Below are 20,887 nucleotides of genomic sequence, written 5' to 3'. Positions count from 1 at the left end.
AGCTGTTTTAAGAAGTCATTCGATTCTCCCCCCCCCATATATAATTGGTGTCAGATCTCTTTTTTGATTGGGTTTGAGCCGCCCTACTTCTCCGTTTCCCCAGTCATCACCACCGAGAGTCCGAGACCCCAGCTGAGTTTGCTAGAAAGAAATACTTTCGTTTTGCTTACCCCCGGTGGATTGTGGCGTCAATCACGACTTTTTCAGAAAATAAATCCAACGGTCCGCCGACCTATTTACAGACCCTTTAAGTTAATAAACGTGAGTCTTTTAGCATAGGCAGAAGTCCACTAAACTAGCCTAGGAACTAAACAATTTCAATAGCTGGTATAACTCACGCCAGTCTACCGGGGTTTGAACTTTTATTAACTCCCCCTTTAATAAGCCGGTCTGAAATTTCGAGCTCCTCTCTTGTAAATCTTTCTTCACGTGAGTGGGGCGTGACTCCTTCAGCCAATATCTGATTCTCTACCCAATAGGGCATATTTTGGCGTACAAGTCGCACCTAAACCAAAGGTCTGAGAAAAGCTATCGCGAGGAGGCGAATGCATCGCCCTTCTTCAGTACTGCTACACCAGAGAGGGAAGTCCCAGGCACTCCTTTGGTTACTTCCTAATTTAATGGACTTCAGGCATAAGTTATATTTGTGATATCAGCTTAGGCCGTTTTATTATTTGAAACGACTAATTAATTAGCACAACTGCACAAGCGATTTTAGTGCGGGCGCTGGCGCAATAATTGCATGTCTCATTTCATTCGTTTTTTTTCGGAAAGGTATATGAAATTTTAGCTTAGATGTAAATTGAAAATATGACGAAAAGAAAATTTAATTTGGCCGGGGCCATCTTGTTTTTCTTTTAGGAGAATATATCCTATTCTTCTATGGGTATTGTTAAAGAAAATGCTTCCCCGTACGACATGTATATGTATAAAAAATTTACCTACGTTTTAAGAAACATTAAGAACGTGACGTAAGTTCGATATTTCCATCAAACTACTTAACAATTGTTCATACAACAACACCAAACACTGTTAGAAAATGTTGTTCAAAATTGGATGTAAAAGGATCCAAACGGCTAAATCTGCAGCAGAGTTTTTCATATATTTTTGGATAACGTAACTAGTGTCCAAAATGGGATGTCGTATCATGGAAGAAGAAGGGTATGGAAGGGTCCTATAGTGTTAAAGAGAACGCGTTGAAAAATCGTAACTTCCCCCTTTTCATTCCCTCCTTCCCGAGTTTATCACCAACGTTGAAAGCTTCCGCGCAGGCGCTCTGTAGCATAGGCGGTAGAGAGCGGATCTAAACAGTGTATCCCTCTCTCTGCTTGCGCGCCAATATTGCGCAGAGCAGTAATCGCGATACAGCTAGTGCCGAGAGGAGAGGAGAGTTTTCCCACGTGACCCTACATTTCGCGTAGCCGTCTGAATATTCACCTCACCATTCCATACCCTTCTTCTTCCATGGTTGTATGATATGCCAGTTTTGGAGTTTCATCCAATTTTCCTTAAGGGGACTGTAAACGATCGGGCATCGGCGGGTGGGAAAATTTTTTGAAATACGTCACAGGCACCACGTGACGCCTAGATACAAAGACTTCGTATGGAGTTGGACTGGACACTTATTCCTTGTTTTTCGCGAAATTTCAGCCCCACTTTCCCGAAGTGGTAGTTTTAGAAACAAAACGAACTCAGCTTCTTTGAACCACGCATCTCCTCGGTCACTAGTCTCTAATGAATTTCAAATAAATTTACTCACCCGCCGATGCCTTCATTACAAACCCTTTAAGGAAGGCTGGGCGTGAAAAAGTTATTTTTCGCAATTCTAAAACCATCTTATGTGAGATCAGGGGACGCGTTTCAAAGAAAGTTTTAACAAATGCTAATTTTTGTACCCGAACGGATGTTTTTCTATAAAACTTACTTTTTTCGTGTTTCATTGTTCTTGTAGTTTTTACTTATGCTAACTATCTGATTCCATTAATTATTTTTTGCAGCATAGAACTGTTGAAGTATGACGAGGTAAAAACGATTCTTCGTGAAGTTCACGGGCTAAAAACCAGTAACAGTTATCTCGTTCGAGCTAGGGCTCTATTTCATGATGTAAGATTTTTCGACTTTCAAAAAATAGAATAGGCTACCGAGATGATATACTCTTAGATATGGAGGAGTTTGTATCAATGTCTGAAATTTTCAAAAGCTACGGGTTTGCATGCACTTTCGATTGGTACCACCTAGTACCAATCAAAGCTTACCAACTAAAAATGTCCTATATTTTTAACAAATAGTTATGCGATCTTCTCATGACGAGGTTCAGAGCAAATCCGACAGATTTTGCCAATTATTACGTATCATCTCCCGTTCAAGCTGTAGATTATAGTATAGTGACGACTGTGAAGGCCATCAACAACGTCGATGGTGCTCGTTTATGGATACAAGGCTTCAACACAACTATTTGGTTCATTGCGATTGTGTCTATCGTGGCAGTGGCTTACGTCTCATTTCTCGAAGTGATTGTCAAAACGAGGATCCCGTATAAGATGAGAATCTTCTACGAAAATTTATGGAAGTTCACCACATTTTTTTTCGAAAACTGTTAGTCCGCAGTCTTGTCTATTTGAAGGGCTTGACACGCCAAAAATTTAGTTCTATCCACACTAGATGTTCTATGTAGAGTTTTTAAGGAATGTCGCTTGCTACTAGTCATGGGGGTCGTTTGTATCGAGTACTCGTATCGATAATAAATTTTACAGAGTAGTTGTATTAGTACTCGATAAATACTAAAATCAGGAGTTCATAATAGCCCGAAGTACGAAACTGGTTAAAAAGCCCGTAACAACAAAGTTTCGCCGAAAAGCTCAGCGGATTCATACACCGCTTAACTCCCAAAGAAATAATAGTTACCCCATTTTTTAGCGCCCACGCGCATTAACTTTCACACTTCCGGTTTAGCACTATTTTTATCTTGTGATTTTGGGAGCGAAAATGGCTCACGTCTGCTTCTGTCGGGACGGTGTAAATTAAGCCTTGGCTAAGAAGTTGGCTTTTAGTCGGGGTTTCTAGTTTTCTACAAAACATTTAAACGATCGTCAATGATGATTTGTTGTGATATGTGTGAGTGAGAATTCCGTGGTTAAATTAAAACAGTTTGGACATATTTATTCCCAGTATCTTTAATACAAGAATTGCAACGTGTTTCTACGTCCACCATATCGCTATTTTTCTTTCCGACGGAGTCCCAGCCAACGGAAGTTTTGGAACGAAAACCAAGGAGCATAGATACCACTACGATATACTGTAAGGTTGTATGTCCATAAACAGGCTAATCCATTCTATGCGCAACGACAGAATCTTGTTGTTCGCGATTTTTACCATTAGCTCTATGGCCAGTTTCATACTTCCCCCCCCCGAAGGGGGGTTATTATGAACTCCTGCTAAAATTAGTAAATATTCGATATACTCCATAAATATTCGATATATACTCGATCAGGAGTCCATCACACGAGGGATAGATTTATTTTTTTAAGACGGAATTCCCAACGGTTAATATTTACTTCAGTCCGACTCATAGCCGAGCATATAGCCCCTTCCTTCAACACGTAACCAAAAAATTAAATTATCTTATTGGCTCACTAAAACTACGTTTTGGTGACGTTGCTGACAAATACGTAATTCCTGTTTACCTCTGTCGCTATGACTACGACCCCTCTTGCTTTGTACCAGAGCCCACTCGATCCGCGCTCCCGGACGCTGCGCTGCTCGCGCTATATAGCGCGAGCCGCTTGCGTCGTGATGCGCGTGATCGAGTGGGCTATGGTTGTACAGATAAACATCTTCACAGGGGTTTAAAATGAAGCCGTCTAAAAGCAAGGGTCCGGAAATTATTCGGGAATTGTTTTTAATAGCAATTAAGAGCTAGGGAATTTATTGCCGGTGTTTTAGATTTGGAGTACATCTGTAAGGGTGAAAAGTGTTAGCTAATTCTTTCTAAAGCCAATCATGTCTACTATCCTCATGATTTTGTAAGCGAATTTGATGAAGTTAACCAAGGCTTAGTGAATGGCCAGGAGTTTTGTGAGCTTAGTGTTTGGTTAAAACCTGTTCGTGTTGTAATATCTATGAAGACTTTTAAAGCATCACTACATCTTCATCAAAGAGAAATAAATCGTATTTCTAAATGTGTTTTGGTTTCAAGCCCTATGTCTTGTGTTACTTCCATTTTTAAACAATGTTCTTTCAAAAATTACAATCGGAGCCCAATCCATTCCAACTTGGCAGACGAAGGGGCAGACGACGTTTATTTGACCCGGATATACATACAACGCCATAATGAAAATAAGACCCACCTCTTCTTTCATACCCCCCGTCACGGGTAAGGGGGTCGTGGACTTGGACGTGCACCCGAATAACCCTGTTACCCATTCCGTCTTAAAAAAATAAATCTATCCCTGATCACACTTATGGACTTCTGGCAATATATACTCTATTCGATTTATACTCGCAAAATATTTGATATACTCGAAAATTATTCGAAATATAAACGATAAATACTCGACAAACAGTGCATAAATACTCGAAAAACATTCGTTAAATAATCGATAAATATTCGTTTACTAGATGGTGGGCTACTTCAAACAATATATTTTATATATGTAATTTCATCACAAAGAATATTCTTGTAGAGTATAAATGATGAATACTCGTCGAATAGTCAAAGATTATAATCATCGAGAACTCGCCGGGTATATTAATCGAGTACTTGATAAGCAATCAAAGTATTTAAAAAATTGCTACACCAAATCTACAGCTTTATAGTAGTTGTACAGTAAAATATGTCACAATGGCTTTGATTTTAGGTCTGATATTGGTGAAAAGCGGTCTTTCTGACGAATCATATTTTACACTATGTTAGATAAGTTAAAGAAAATGAATGAATCTTTTTCTCACCAACATTTTTGGCGATTCAATTCCTCCAACTTCTATTTACACGGACAAACTAGTCTACCAAAAGAATGCACCTATATAGAAATCTAACCCACACAGATACAAATAACTTCGACAAGCGCTCCGTCTTTTTGAGATGTGGCTGGCTATTCTTCTCGTTCGCATTCTTAAAACTCTACTCATCCGCACTCAAGAGCGAAATGATAATTGACAATTCCAAATACATCGAAAATATTGATGACCTCTTGCGACAACCACAACTAATTCCGATGGCGAAAACACATAACTTGATTTACCTAGCAATAACAGTGAAAACATTTAGTGAAAATAATTTCATCTGGAAAAATTGTTTGGGTTTGCAAGTAGTAACAAAGAAGAGTGAAAGACGGAGAGAGACGCAGCCGTGATCCTTGGACTAAGCTAAGACCATTAACAACCCCCCCCCCCCCACTCGCAACGCAATAAGATCCTAGTATTGAAATTTCCGCCTCTAGGAGTTACGGCTGTTTTCGCGACAAGGGTGCCACCAAGCGGCAACTTATAGAAACTTATAGGGTGTACAGAACTTCCGGTTCCGGATATCGCTTAAAAAGAAGAAATAAGATCGTCTTCTTCTAAATTCGGAGGCCGAGGCCGCAACGGTTTAACTACAATAATGCCCAATGTACAGTTATGATGAAATAGCTAAATAATATATCGCTAAATTTCAAAAACTTACACATTAACATTTATATTCTCATCTTCTTCGTCGTGATCCGCCATTTTTAAACAGCAAAGAGGAACCTATACCGCAAGGGTCGCTAGGATCGCGCGTAACAGAAAACCACGAAAAGTAGAAAGCTTGCGTTGCGAGTCTCGGGGGTGGTTAATGGTCTTAGGACTAAGTAAAGCTTTACCGGGACTAGACACTCTAGCCTTTGGTAAGGCAATCCAGTTTGGCTCATAAAAGCCATTGAATTAAGGGGCGAAGAAAAGACTACTTTCCCTCGTTTCCCGTAAATTTGTTACACATCCGGTTTACACGGCGCATGCGCGACTTTTCAACAAATCAGGAGCCTTCACGAGTGAGATTTGTAAACGGGCGGTTAGGAGATTTAACGGGACGACTAATTTCGAAGAAGCGGGCTGGATAAACGGAAATTTAAGTTTTCATTTAAGAAATTAGGTATGTAATAACGGTTAAACACTGTATTTACCCAAAATGCAAAAATGATTCTCGATACTTTGACCCCAAAGGCGTTAAATTTGTTTCTTTTCCTAAGCCTTTGACCAAGTTTGATTGTCAAAAATCGTTTCGAATAATGCGCGCACGCGCGATGTATAGCAAAATAATACACGTGCTATCTTGTTTGTCCGCCAAGCTTTCATTAGTTCCCGCTAGGTGCGCTGGTATAGCCAATGACTTTTGTGAGCCGCGTTTTTTATGGACTGTCTAGTCCCGGTAAGGCATTATTTAGTCCAAGCGTGATCCATGCGTGGTGAAAACGGGGGTAAAGCTACGGTACACCGCGGCACCTGAGCGCAGCTTTTTCGCGCAAAGTTGACGTAGGGGATGACAGAGATAAGGCGATGAGGTCAATCCGCCCATGCGGAAAGGGTGTGCGTCCTAAAACTAAACGTACCGAAAATTGTTTTTACTACCCCCTATTTTCCCATTTTTCGGGGGATTTTATAAAGCGCGTTTCTATCTCCCTCTCTTTCTCTCTCCTCATTGGTAGTAAGCGGCAAGCAGTAATTTACTGCTGCTGCTGCCTTGCAGCGATGTATTCTCTATTTTAGGATTAACCTCCACAAGAGATGCCTTTACCTTTCTCTAGGCCTAAATTCATCCACTCTAAATTTAATACTTTAAGTTAAATTCATTTCATGTTGTCACGCTGCCCAAACTTCCTTTTTCGTCCTTAATATGGATCGAAAAACTTTTCAAACCCATCTTTCTCCCTAACCTTGTGACATAATTATATGGTTTATGAACTGTTCCATCATGGATAGGTATAAGTACTAAAGTATTATGGATTCCCAACTTGGCCCAAAAACTATTCACTAAATGCACGGTACACCATGGGATGTGACCAGTAGCGTTGCTAGGGTTTGAAATGGGGGGGGGGGCTTAATCTGGGCAAACTATTTGAAAGTTATTAAAAGAAATTAATAACAAAGTTTTGCATAATTGGTTCATTGGAATGTGTGTAAACCGTTATAACTATCCGAAAAATTTGTGTCAGCATGAAATTATTCGTATTTTAAAGATAAAGAAACTCTTATATTGATAAAGAGTACGGAACCAAATTATTGACTGTGAGACAATTGTGGATGAAGGAATTTCACTCGTCTTAAGTTTAGTTTTAGCTTAGTTTTGGTTTGCTTTTAGTCCTCACTCTGGGAATGGGACTACCTTCGAAAGAGGGAACTATAGCCCCCATAAAAGGCCTATCGACGGCACTGGATGTGACGTGACTCTAAAGTGAGTCTGAAGTAGTTACGACACGTGCTGAATAGAACAAAGACTCTCCGGAGAATCCAAAGTGGAGGGTTTGAAATTCCTCCCGTGCGCGGAGAGAAAAATTCGAATTTCACAGCAAGTCATGTTTTTGGTCCCCTAAACTAGAGAGACAGTATATGGTATATTCTCTCTGCCTAAATGGACGCCTAAGTCAAATGGCTTCCGGAAAGAAAAATATGTGAATCCATAAAACGTTTTATTTGGTCATAACCATGGTATCATTCAGGTCATCACTTCATTGAAGGTTTCTTTAATAACGTTAAGGGCCACTGGGAAATCAATTTAAGGATCCATTTGACACTTTTAACACCTTAACTGAAACGTTAATAATTGTTTTTTTGACAGATTTGAAGTCAAACCGAACAGAGTATCACCTCCTTTCACAACGAATGGAACAAAACGGAATTTTCTTTGAAAAATACAGCAATGACAATTTTAAAAAATTAATCGATGGAGTTGGAGCACTGTTTCTTGAGAACGGTAACACACCGTCCTTGTTGCAGCGTTATAATATTAAAGATAAAATAGAGAATCTGAACCGGAAAGTATACATTGGGAAAGAGCGTTACGAAAGAGTATTTACACATTATCTTCTCAACAAACGGCTTCCTCGCTACGTTCTTGAACAAGTGGATTACTTGTAAGTAATAATTATGCACACTTCAATATAAATATTGCCTATGTGTTAAATGATGCTGATGCAAATCAACAAATTTTAATTGTTCATTGAAGCAAATTGAAATGCAGTCCTACAAATTTTATAACTAGAAAAATTTGGGAGTTATTCCACAGTAGTACGTTTCGGAAATTACATACTGAGAAACCAACACACAGGGGTGAGGCCGCCATTGTGGTATTCTCCATCTCGCCAAGAAGCACAAATAGAGGTAGTGCTAGCTCTGATATGTAGTGAACTTGAGCTTCGTCTGGCGTTGCTTCTTGGCGCGAGGGAAAAATTGGAGAATACCCCAATGGAGGCCTCATACCTGTGTTAGTTTCTCTGTACATAATTTCCGAAATGGTCTATATCTGTTTTTCGTTGACTGCTGTTCAATTCGTTTTGGTTTGCTTTGCCATTCTGATTTTGTTGTATGCCTTACGATTACCTAAATTGATGATTTATATTCCTCTTTATTTTTTCCGTACATTACCGAGGGATAATTTCGTTATTTTAATTAGCGGTTTATTTGACTGCGGCTCGATTCGTGTTGCTTTCCTTTTGCGATTCAGGTTTTGTTACTTGCTCTGTGATAATAATTTAATAAAGAATACTCATTCCACACGAACAAAGTCGCAGGTAACAGGTAGTTTCTAAATAAAACTTAAATTCTAATATTTTATTGAAAACGAAACCATTTTAATTTGAAACATTTTCACCACTTTGTGTCAAAAGAGGCTGAGAAATCCTGTAGGTGCAGGAGACCACTATTTTGCCTAATCCCATTTTATAGGAACGTTGTCCCTGTAGTGGTAGTTTTATTTTAAAAGCACTACCTGATCTAAGAATAAAGCCTAGATTTGAAACCATAAGACTATAAATTATTTTCATACAATTTCAGAATTTTAAGTTCTGAAGAGTTGGGACTACGCATGCCAAGGAAAAGATATGAAGCCTGGATTTTGAGAAAAATTATGTTTAATGAAATGTCCCGAATTCAGGAGGTTGGACCACTGTCCGTTGAATTTCTGTCCAGAGTTTTTATGATCATTGTATGGGGACTCACTTTGTCATCGGTCGTGTTATTTTGCGAAATTGTCATCACCTGTCTTAAGCCCAAGAAAAGAACCCCACGACTTTTCGAACGTCGAGGAAAATTCTGATTTTCTTACCAAAAAAGAAAAGAAAAATCCAGGTTCAACACAATGTCACAATTAATGGAACATTCCACCTTTTTTCCTGAACCAGAATCGAATTTTGCACTCTTTTGTCCGTATGTATTACGCAAAATATCTCAAGAACTTGGGTTTCATTATTTTCTCTCTAGAAACTTCAATTGTAATGTTTTTCTACCTAAGCATTAAAACATATATTTTACATGAAATTATATTTCACTAACTCTAATTGTAATGCGGACATATTTTTTTCGTCTTGACCCAAGTACTTTAAGTTTCATTGTGCTAATGTGCTTTCACGAAACTTTTCTACTAGATTATCATCCTCTACAATAAACATCCACATCTTGTATCGACATGATACAAAACAGCAATTAAACTATGCCAATGTAAATTAGCTTCTATTGCACAAGATGCAAGTGGCACGAAACTTAACGCTTTTTTCCGTCTGTTCATCTCTGCATTTAATTGCTTTGGAAAAATATCTCAGTGAGCTTCAGAAATATTTCAGATATTTTAATCTGAAAGTGCTCTCTCGTTACTTAATTAAATACTAAAGATCTCCTAAATTCTTTAATCCCATTTCATTGGAAATTTCAAGATGATGTATTTGTAAAGCCACAGGCTTAGTGTGGAAATACCTTCATAGACAAAGCTTAGATTATTATTATTAGATTATTATTGTACGATGAGCCAAACTTTATCCGCTATATTGATAACATTATAGCTATTAACTTTATCGACGCAGTATTTTTGAATTTCGGAGATCGACAATTGGTAAAGGAACATACATTTCGTTCCCAACTCGTCTATATTCTACCCACACTGACTTCATCAATCTATAAAACTTTGTATCTCAAAAACCTCTCTCAAATAAATTTTATTCTCACAATTCATAATTATAACTTTAAAATATTTTTCAAAGTAAACGATATGAATGCATTTTTTAAACTATTTTAACAATCAATCAAAATGCATTTAAAATTGGTCACCCGAGTTAAATAACTTTAATAAACATTTTTTAATAAAAAGGACACTTTAGGTTAGTGTTCATAATGTTGTAAAATTATATAGAAGAAGTTAATGTATATAGCAATTAAATAGTCCTGACTTACTTAATAATCAACGCCTAGCCAAAACTCAGAAGGCTGAACATTACTCTTAAGTAGTAGGCACGCAATAAGAAAGATCTTAAAAAATGGCGGCCAGAAATGTAAAAAAAACCGATTTTATGGAATTACGGCCTGTGTGCCTTTGCTACTAGCTAAAATATAAATATTGTACCTATTCATAGTTAGAATTAGAATTCAGCATTAAATTTAAAACATTTAAGTGACATTGTCAGAAGTTTAATAGAAAACCGATTTGCAACACGTTTTTTGAAACACTTCAAAAGTATAAAATATATTCATGTTACAATTTTTGATATTTATAAACCGATATTATTATTCATGAACGATTAACTTTAGCATTTCTCCTGAAAATCACAAATATCTAATTAGCCTATAGGCCTAGAATCATATATTGAACTATAACACTTCTGGTCATGTTCAGACAAGACTCCTAATATAAAAGATAGTTCTATCATTCTATGTTTCGAGTTGCATAAGCTTGTTATGACAATACGAGTTGACACTTGTTAGTGAGTTGTCTTGAAAATAATTTTTGACAGTTATTAGTGAGTAGTCTTGACGATCAGAGAATTGATAATTGGAGTTTCTAATCAAATTAAAGTCCAAAAAATTTGATTTCTTAATACCAAAGACAGAAATATTCCCACACATAAAATTTTTCAATAATAATATTTTAAATAAGTGTCGATAGAGACCATTCCATTAATTACTTGCAGAGAAACAAACACGCAGGCCGTACTCTTTGGTTATTTCCCTCGCATTAAGAGGCAACGTCAGACGGAGCCCGAGTTTACTACATGCGGAGGGAGGTTTAGTCAACTCGCGCTGCCTCTAGCGGTGCTTCTTGACGCGAGGGAAATAACCTACTTAAGAAGACGGGCCCCACCACTGTGCGGTTTGCTTCTCTTCTGGAATTGATGGAATGATCTATAACGTAGTCACCCAAATGGAATCACAAAATTTCTGTAACTGTTTCCAAAGATATCACGATTTTTGAAAAAATAAAACATTTTCACGATTGTCTTTGATGTCTTATTCGTGTGAGCAATTGCAATAATTGTTTAAGAAGATGCCATATTAATTCTAAGCTTTAATTTGCTATTTGGGTTTGTTTGTTCAAGTTATCTAAAGTAAAAGTGAAATACTATGCAATTTAAATTTTTATTTCATTTTAAGAATCGAAGAACGATAGCAGGTCTAAAACCAGAAAACAATTAAAGAAATATATTTTCTATAAGTGCTGAAAAAGAAAATTCTATGAAGAGAGGACGCTACCAGAGGGCCAACCGTTGGTGTGTTATCAAGAATATTCACTTTCGCCAAGTGAATAATTTGGTTAGCTTCTTCTAGTCTCATCTCACTTCTGGTTTTACCATTATTTCAAAAATTTACCTTATAGGACGTTAGATTTACCAAAAAGAAATTTTATCCCCTCAAAAGAAAATTTTCAAAATTTCTTGCACACAATGCTATTGCTAAGCCAAGTAGGAGAGATCTAACATATTACGTCATTATGACGTAGAAGGGGAAATAAAAATATTTCGGGCATTTCGAAAATCACAATCGATTCTCGGGGTTTTTAAGATTATTTCGAAATATTGTATCTTAACCGATTTTAATGAAAATTGTCCTAAAGAGAAAAATACTCCCTACCTCACTAAATCGGATTTAAAAAATGCATCATAAATGGAACTTGCTCTATAAGAAAACAAAAAATACATTTGGTTACGGTGGATTATTCAATGCCCAGAGAAGTTAATTTAAAGTTTGCGAAAATTCGGGTAATTGAAATGGTTCTGGTTCTTGAACTCGATTTTATGTGCTTTACCAAAAAGAATATTAAAGTTAAGACGCAGTTTAAGTTAAACCGGACACGAAACCTAAAATTTCAATCAACTTATAACTACACTTATTATTAGGGAAACAATCATAGAACTCACGCTTAAAACGCAAGTCAAGCCTTAAATTTAAAATTTTATTAGCAACGACTTGAAGTTTCCTCGGAGAAGTACATTAAATATTCACAAAACTTGCACGAATTCGTACTGTTCCGACTCTTGAATTCAAGTGATTTCTTTATTTTATATTAGAGAAATATTACAAAAAGGATTTGAGTGCATTAAATTTCCCCTAACTGCGACATAAAAATTATACGGGAAATGGAATTACTATACTCAGGCTTGAAAGTAGTATAGCAGCTCTATTTTTCATAGCGTGCGCTCAGTAAAGATAGAAAGCGCAGTTTATTCGTGATTTCGCTTACTGCACGTACTGTCGTATAACCATTCCTGTTGACCACCGCAAAGTGTAATTTAAAGGTTAGTAATTTTCAGTAATTATTACATGTCATTATTTTGTCCTCATTAATTCTGAGGAAAGATATAAGTCACATTAGCTTGAAAAATTACAGAGGCCAGCGGTCCTATAAAATCCTACATTTTTGAACCTGTCCTATATTATCCTATAATATCATGAAAGGTCCTACAATATCCTATATTTTTGACGTATTCGAAGTTTTCCTGTAGTTTAGCATCAAATTTATCAAAATTTTGCTCTTTTATCGAGATCACATTTGACTAGACACCGGATTTTTCCTCAGTGTGGTTTTGTAATAACCAACAGAGTAATGCGCTGATACCCAGTTATTTAGTTAGTTTTTTAGTTATTTAGTGTAATACACGGAAAAGTCCGAGCACGTGCTTCCCTGGATATTACATTCCTAAAGGGGACTGGTAAAAGGGACCACTTTGATAATTCAAAAATCGTGGCACGAGGACCGTTTAGAAGTTCAGTATAAAGCTCGGGTTCTTAAAGGAGTTATGGAACGTATCTTAATAGTTTGTAGAAGTGAAGAATCATTTTTAAACTTGTAATAGAAATGAAGAATTTCGCCTTTTTTGATAATCCCGTAAAAGTATATATTGCCCCTGACTTCCACCAGTGCAGAACCAGGTTTTGTATACATATACTTGTATAGAATGCCTTCCCTCACTGGGAGCAATTCTTCACGGTGTGGTTGTTTTACAAATTAAATAGACAATGGGAACACCTTCAATAGACCAGTAAATTCTTAAATTAGTTACTGCAAGGGTTTATTTCTGATTATGTTGATTTTCTACAGTTTACTGAAAGAGAAAAAATGTATGGTAAACTAGAAATGGCACCTTGGGTGTCGTGGTCACTGTATCCTGCTAGTATTGAATTAGGCAGGCATTGCTTAAGTTTATGTGGCACTCTTCCTAACTTTATAGCATAAGTGAGACACTGTATAGTCTTAGATCGTTGTTGGGTGCTGGATTTTAATCAATATAAGCTCAGATCGAAAGCTATTGAAATTGTCTGAACAAGATGGGCAGGCTGATATATCTAATTCCAAATACGTTTTCAATTCCCTCTTTTTGGGGCCAATGTTTGAGGCCCGTACCTAAGTAACTAAATGTCTTAGACGCCATTTTTTCAGACCGTTTTCACTCAGTCTGACCCAAAGGACACACCCTTTAATTTATGACATACTTAACAGAAAAACCCTATATACTGCATAAATTTCTTGCCTAATTTTAATAAAATAACTAAATTCTTTACAGGAAGATGCAATTAAGGGTTTTATTGCGAGAAGTAAGTAAAATTTTAAATTCAAATTTACAAGTAAAATTAAAGGGAGATTTATGTCCAAGGAAAGGATTATATTTATATCGATTCAATGTAGCTAAAATAAATTACTTTTAAAGTAAACATTTTAAAACCTGTAAATTACCCATTTTGTAGAGATCTTGACTTGGAAAAGCTTTTGCGCCGTAGCATACAATATATATTATTTGTAAACTGAAATTAATTTTTAAAATGGAACCCTGAAAAGTCAATCCTTTTAATTTAGGCGATATACATAGTTTACAGGCATGGAGGATTCCTACCATTAACACAAGGAGACCAAGCGACTATTTTACCCTCTAAGTTGCCTGGTCTCCTTGTGCAAATGGCATGAATCCTCCTTGCGTGTGCAATAACTAAACTAGGGCTTGTTTTCGGACATCATTGAAAGGAGAAATAAAATTAAGATTTGGTCCTGGCATTTCGAACAAGCATTACAATACAGTTAGTTACTATTAAAATATGCATGTGTGTTAGTCAAAACCATATCACTTCATACTAGACCTTACTGAAAAGGTTCGAGGGAGCCGGGATATCTGGTAATAGAAATGCTACCATAACGCGCGTATTAAGTTGATAAACGTGAGTTTTTTAGCCTAGAAAGTAAACAATTGCAATAGCTGGTCTCTGCTGGTGTAGAAACTCCTTTTAACTCCATGGATAGGGGGTTAGTTTTTCGCCCTTTAATAAGCTCCTCTCTTTTAAATCTTTCTTCACTTGAGCGGGGCTGCGGGGCGTTCTCTACCCAGTAGGGCAAATTTTGGCGTTCGAGTCGCACCTAAACCAAAGCTCTGAGGCGAATGAATCGCCCTTCTTTGCTACACCAGAGAGGCGAGCCCCAGACATTCCTTTTGGTTACTTCCTAGGCTAATAGCCCTTTTCGCAAATTCGCATGTCGGAGGGTAAAAGTGGGGGAAAATGCGAGCCGCATGCGTGTTAGTAACAACGTGGATAAAATAGCAGACTACGGTCTTAGCCTCCGCGTATTTCCTCATTATTTTAGAGGCATCAACTTTGCTATTAAATCTGATTATTTTCGATACATTTTCTTGATTTTTTTCTTAGAAATTTGGAAAAAAAAGTGTAATAAAATTCATTTAAGCCAGTGGCTTTTAGTTAGTTCAGAGAGAATTTTACATATAAGGAGTGGAAGACGAAGCCTTTGACAGTGTATTTGAAAAGTGTGGCTATGTTTTTGAGGTTTCTAGTTCCGGTTGTCAGTAATTGGCTGAAATACCAAGTCACGGATTGGATAATATTTTTTGTCGTCTGCTTTATGGTTAGGGCGCGCTCTGTTTCTACTGTCTGTCTTTCTCTCGGCTAGTTTTGAATATGTTAATCGACGATTATGAAGGAAATAATAATTTGGATCACTAAACCAGTCAAATTTAACTCAAATAAGGTAAATATTGTTGTTTATTTATATGAATTGAGCATTCATATGAATTGAGTATTTATATGAATTGAGGAAGGAGCTGAGCTCTTGAGCAAAGGCTTAATGTTCTCTGGTCTGTTAGTAATTGGTTATTGTACATACATTCTAGCAATTCTTTCTGATTCTAGGCATTTAAACAATAATTTGAAATGGCACCTTCAAGATATAGGTGTTGCTATGGAGCATGTGTAAGACAAGGCCCCAGAAGTGAAAAAATAAACCAAGCGTGTTCACCCCAGGACAAATTTGTCCGATTTCCATCACCAAAAGAAGAACGCGAGAAATGTGAAAGATGGGTTGCCGCCTGTGGTCGTTCCTTTTTCTCAATAGCTGACGTTACAAAATCTAGTCAATTATGTAGTCGCCATTTCCAAGGTTTTTGTGGACCAACGTTAGAAAACCCTGATCCAGTTCCGTTGATTGATGTTATGGACGTCCAGCTAATAAAAGTATTCGTTAACCCACCAAATAACATAATAGGCAGCTCGAACCCCCATACTGTATTTGATCTAAACAATGTTGCTCCCCAAGCTGGATGGGCAATGGAAATTACAGAAAATAGCGTAAAATTTAGTAAACTTCGGAATGGGACATCAATTATTGAGTGTACAGTTACGTCTAATAAGGAAGTTGTAATAAAGTCATTGGAGGAATATGCTAATCTTGAAAGCATCTACCCAAACTTTGTTTTGAATGGAAATGAAGATATATATGCCCTTATACGTAACCTGAACAAATTCAATGTATGTATTGGAAACCCTGATAAAGATTTTGTCGAGACTTTTCGTAAGAGTCAACAAAAAAGAAAAGGATCCTATTGCGAAAAAATGCAGACGATTTTCAGTGATGACTGTCAAAAATTAATTCCATCAAATAAAAAAAGATGTTATGCTTGCAGCAAGTATCGTAAATGCCTTCGAAGAATTCAACACTCCAAAATTTCACAAAAAAAAGTCTCTAAAAAAAAGAAAAATTATCTTCTTGAAAAGCACAAGAAAATGTCATCTAACTGCCAGAAAACTAAAGCAGCCATTGCTACAATGAGAAAAATCTTTCAAGATCAATTAAAAGTGAAAACAACGGGATCTTTTGCATCTGTATTCATTCGCCAACAATTAAAGGCAATGCACAGGTCTAAGTATGGAATGACTTGGGATAAAACCTTTCTTAAGTGGTGTTGCTACTTAAAGAATAAATCAAAATCATCTTATGAAGCACTAAGGAAATCTGGTTGCATCTATCTACCAAGTACTAGAACCTTATATAATGAGAAAAACACCGTAACTAGCAAATCAGGTTTCCAAAAAGAAACATTTTCTGACATGGTTAAAAAAACAAATATTCTCAACCGTCCAAATTGGGATAGATACTTCGTTATTTTATTAGATGAAATGAAAATCAAAGAAGACTTAATTTGTCACAAAAACACTGGGTATTTAACTGGATTAAAAAACCTTAACAATGACATAAATAAGCTGGATGACAAAAAAAGAGAAGTTACTGGCAACGAAACCCCACCCCTGGCAACCCAGATCTTACAACTAATGTTGAGGGGCATTACCAATAACATAAAAATCCCATTTGCTCATTTTCCAACGACTGGAGTTTCTAGCGCCGAAATTTATAGCATCATGCAAGAAGCTATTGAAAAACTAGAAAATTGCGGTTTTCGAATCCTTGGTGTTGTTGGAGACGGGTGCTTGGAAAAGAAGCATATCCTGAAACTGTTAAGTTTATACGGATTTTTAACAAATTCTTCGACGTTTGCAACATCAAAAACTGTAAAGAAAGTTATCTGAAAAGGGAAAAGATCAAAGCACCATTCAGATCTGTTAATGACGCAAGGATAAAGGTATATACCTACTCTTAATGCTTTTTAATAATCGTGTCTACTAATATTCAAATATTTTAGTGGTTAGAATGTGATTTCATAAAATATCTGGATGATTGGGAAACTGAAGTCTTTTATCGGCCTGGCAAATTTTCTGCTACAGAACGGGCTAAAATGCTACTAAGTAAGGAGACTATTGAAGGTTTGAAGATGTCAGGTATTAAATGCGTAATGATATTACCTAAACATTTTAAAATTTGCCATAAAATGATTAATACTTTTTTATTGTAGCTATGTCAATAGCGGCGATTATCAAATTCCTTTTAAATAAAGGTGCTAAATATGTTCTAACACGTCATTTGAATCAAGATCCTTTGGAACAATATTTTGGACGCATGAGATCCGCTGGAGGAAGAAATAACAACCCATCTATATGGCTTTATCAATCAAACATAGACAAACTCGAATCGTTAAAAGGATTTGTTTTGGATGCGTTAGGTGGAAACACCGAAGTTGAAACTGAATGAAGTTATCAGGAGATTCAATGTTTTATTTTAATAGGAAATTAAAATATTAAATTGAAATATCACTTTGAAATAATGTCACTTTGAAACAAAAATTAAAAATTTCAGTTTAGTAATTAAAAGCCCTTAATGAGATCTTCATTTTGTCTTCTTTTTCAATTCTATTGCAGCTTTCTTGGCACTAGCACGGGTAACCATTTTTGTCACTTGAAGAATAGGAGTTGGTGTTTCTTTCTTGCATTTTTTGTCAATCCTAGACTGTCCAGGTTCTAGTTTTCTTCTGGAGTTAGTAGTTTTGGAGGTTTGGTTGGTGGGGTTAGCGACGCTTTTCTTTTGATTTAAGTTTGAGATCATTGACAAGACTCTTTTGTTATTGCCTTCACATCCCGGAGTTGAAACCTGACTAGTTTTACACTGATGGTCATTAGTCTCTAAATTATTTACTTCCGGCTGAATGTTTTCTTGTTGTTTACAAGATTCTTTAACTTTAGGATTTTTTTTCTTCGACAAAAGTATTTCCGAATTGCAGGAACATTGTTCCGTATTGTTGGTTATCTCTTTAAGTTTTGAAGCAGCTGCATCACTTCTATCTTTAAGTGATTTTCTAAGTGCTTTTTTAGCTTTGAGAGACTCCTTTGAGTCATTTTGGTACTGCTCTAGTACATCTTTTACAAGGACTTTACCACGGGTATTTAAAAAAACATCTGTGATATGCTTCAGCCATTTATTCTCTATATCCAAGCTTGATATTCTTTCCCACTCTTTAATAATAATTTCATCTTGGAGAATTTCTGCCCTCGCTAAATTTTTAATGTTTTGATCTCTCATATTCTCTATTTTTCCAGAGAAAAACTTATCTGATTTAATTTTCATTTGAATTACCATTTTAAAAAACCAATCTTGGACGTGAATCAAACCACCGCGGTTAAGCATATTTATCCAACGTTCGCTTTTCAATGGTTGTTCGTTGAGTGTTTCTCCCATTTTTTCTATCAAACTCATGATAGTCTGTGGGCAGTTTTTTCGTTTAAGGGATCTTCCCAAAAAACCAGCCACATACCTCAACACGTCAGCGTTTCTTCTTGTAGCGATTCCACTTTTTATATTCAACCATTTGGTGCTAATAGCAAAGGAATCGTCTTCGGCTTTCAATGCTTCTTCTCTTGCTTTCTTATCTTCAACTTTCTTTTTCAATTCCGCAATTCCAATTTGCGCCATAGTCATAAGTGTCGAAAAAAATCTTCTGTAGAACATTTGTACAAATGTTTTTCTTAAAGACATGGTCAGGACCATAAATTTTGGGCACATCGAGCCAATAATCAAAGCTAAAGTGTCATCTTGACGCTCTTTAATGCAAATTAGTAGGACATTGCTGATATAATCTGATTCTGATTTACTTTCTAATAGTTTAAATAAACTAAGTTGATGACTGATATGATTTAAAAATTTGGTATAGTCTAAATTACAGTCATTAAGCTCATTTAAAAATGATTCCAAACTTTCTACATCTTCAGTACCTAAAAACTCCTCTCTGTGCCTTTCGAGTTCATCCAGAATTTCACACGCTAGAACGTTTACATAACCTGATTTACAAAAAAATATCAATTTTTAATTAGTTTGAATATATATAATTAAATTAAAACATTAGGCTAGTAACCGTTAGTTAAATTAAATCATTACAAACCTTCACAGGCTTCGGAACCAAGGCTTATTGCGGCCATAGCTTTCAACCGAACCGACAAGAAAAAAAAAACACTGCATAAGCAGACGACAGAGATGACGTCAAGCCACCGGAAATAGAAAGTTAAAAATCATAGGCACTCTAGAAAACCTACTCTTCCACTCCTTATATGTAAAATTCTCTCTGGTTAGTTCAATTTTGTAGGATTGTTCAACTATTTTTTTTGATATGATTCTTAAGCCTTTGCACTATGCCTGGATCATGTGTTGTGGTAGTGGGTGGGATGGAAGAATCAGTCGTATAAAGTAAAGTGGGATGGTAAAACAGTGGAAATTAAATTTCACATAATTGTTGTGAAAGGAGAACGAGTTATAAATCGAAAATGTTGGAACTCCAAAGACGGGGATATGTGACATGAATTCCGTTAGTGGGTATCGGACCCTGGTCGGGAATCGACGGCCCTCGCGGGGAAAGCACTATTTTTTTGAGGGGTTGCTCTCGTGGTTTTGCCCGGCCCTGAAGCCGACACTAAGCCTTGGTTATTAAGGGAAATATTTTCGATATTATCATTTTTTAGAGCTTCAATGTGCATGTCTTTTCGCCAATAGGATTTAAATACAATTCCCATATTATTACAAACATCTTTAAGTTCCAATATTTTTAGTTCATCATAATTTAGATTCAAATTTACTCCGTTATCTACAATCCCAGCCATTTCTCCGTAGGCCGATGGCGCCGTCTGCTATTTTATCCACGACGCACGACAAGCGCATGCGCGCATAAATTTGCGAAAAGGTCTATTTAATGGACTTCAGTCTTCAGGCATAAGTTATTTTTATGATACCAGGTTCGGTCGATTTTTCAGTTTAAAACGACTATTAAATTAGCACAACTGCACAAGCTATTTTAGCGCGAGCGCTGGCTCAATAATTGTATGACTCGCGTTTTTTTTTTTCGGAAAGGTGCGTGAAATTTCAGCTTGGATAAAAATTGAAAATATGACGAACAGAAACGTTGATTTGATCATACTTTTTTTCCATTAGGAAGATGAACCCCATTTTTCACCGGGTATTCTTAACGGAATTGTTTCCCAGTACAACATAAGTGATTATATACAATGGATGTACGTTCTAAGGAACATTAGAAACGTGACGTAAGTTAGATATTTCCACGAAACTACTAAACAATTCTTCATATGACAGCACCAAGTTGGATGTTACATAGAGGGGTTGTCTGTAAGTACAGTGGGTACTATTGGCGATTTTAAGAGTCAAAAATGTAATTTAAATGACATTTTACCCAAACAAGGGACACCTCCTCGAACAAGTTGTGATCATTCGAGGTTTTTACGGATG

At 36.5% G+C, this 20,887-nt stretch overlaps 2 protein-coding genes across 3 annotated transcripts; one reads left to right on the top strand and one right to left on the bottom strand.

Annotated features, from left to right (window-relative positions):
* The first annotated feature begins 15,331 nt into the window (after positions 1 to 15,331).
* LOC149709296 (uncharacterized) lies at positions 15,332 to 17,911 on the top strand. 2 transcript variants are annotated; one of them, XM_089864650.1, is made up of 4 exons: positions 15,332 to 15,463; positions 15,625 to 17,348; positions 17,409 to 17,544; positions 17,619 to 17,911. In XM_089864650.1, the coding sequence occupies exon 2, from the start codon at positions 15,646 to 15,648 to the stop codon at positions 17,293 to 17,295; it is 1,650 nt and encodes a 549-aa protein (XP_089720776.1). In that variant the 5' UTR covers positions 15,332 to 15,463; positions 15,625 to 15,645; the 3' UTR covers positions 17,296 to 17,348; positions 17,409 to 17,544; positions 17,619 to 17,911. The 2 variants fall into 2 exon arrangements, with proteins under 2 accessions (XP_089720776.1, XP_089720777.1); XM_089864651.1 differs by lacking the exon at positions 15,332 to 15,463 and having other exon boundaries at positions 15,590 to 17,348.
* Positions 17,912 to 17,936: 25 nt separating this feature from the next.
* LOC149709295 (uncharacterized) lies at positions 17,937 to 20,485 on the bottom strand. The gene is made up of 3 exons (XM_089864649.1): positions 19,536 to 20,485; positions 19,369 to 19,434; positions 17,937 to 19,094 (listed from the first exon to the last, which is right to left on the bottom strand). Exon 3 carries the CDS (start codon positions 19,073 to 19,075, stop codon positions 17,990 to 17,992), a length of 1,086 nt encoding a protein of 361 aa, XP_089720775.1. The 5' UTR covers positions 19,076 to 19,094; positions 19,369 to 19,434; positions 19,536 to 20,485; the 3' UTR covers positions 17,937 to 17,989.
* Between the last annotated feature and the right edge of the window lie 402 nt (positions 20,486 to 20,887).

Source organism: Phalangium opilio, unplaced genomic scaffold, assembly GCF_054372755.1.
Source record: "Phalangium opilio isolate 3A_F unplaced genomic scaffold, DU_Popi_V2 ptg000013l_1, whole genome shotgun sequence".
NCBI lineage: Eukaryota > Metazoa > Arthropoda > Arachnida > Opiliones > Phalangiidae > Phalangium > Phalangium opilio.
The sequence above is the reverse complement of the archived record's forward strand: the minus strand, read 5'-3'. Positions and strand labels throughout refer to the sequence as shown.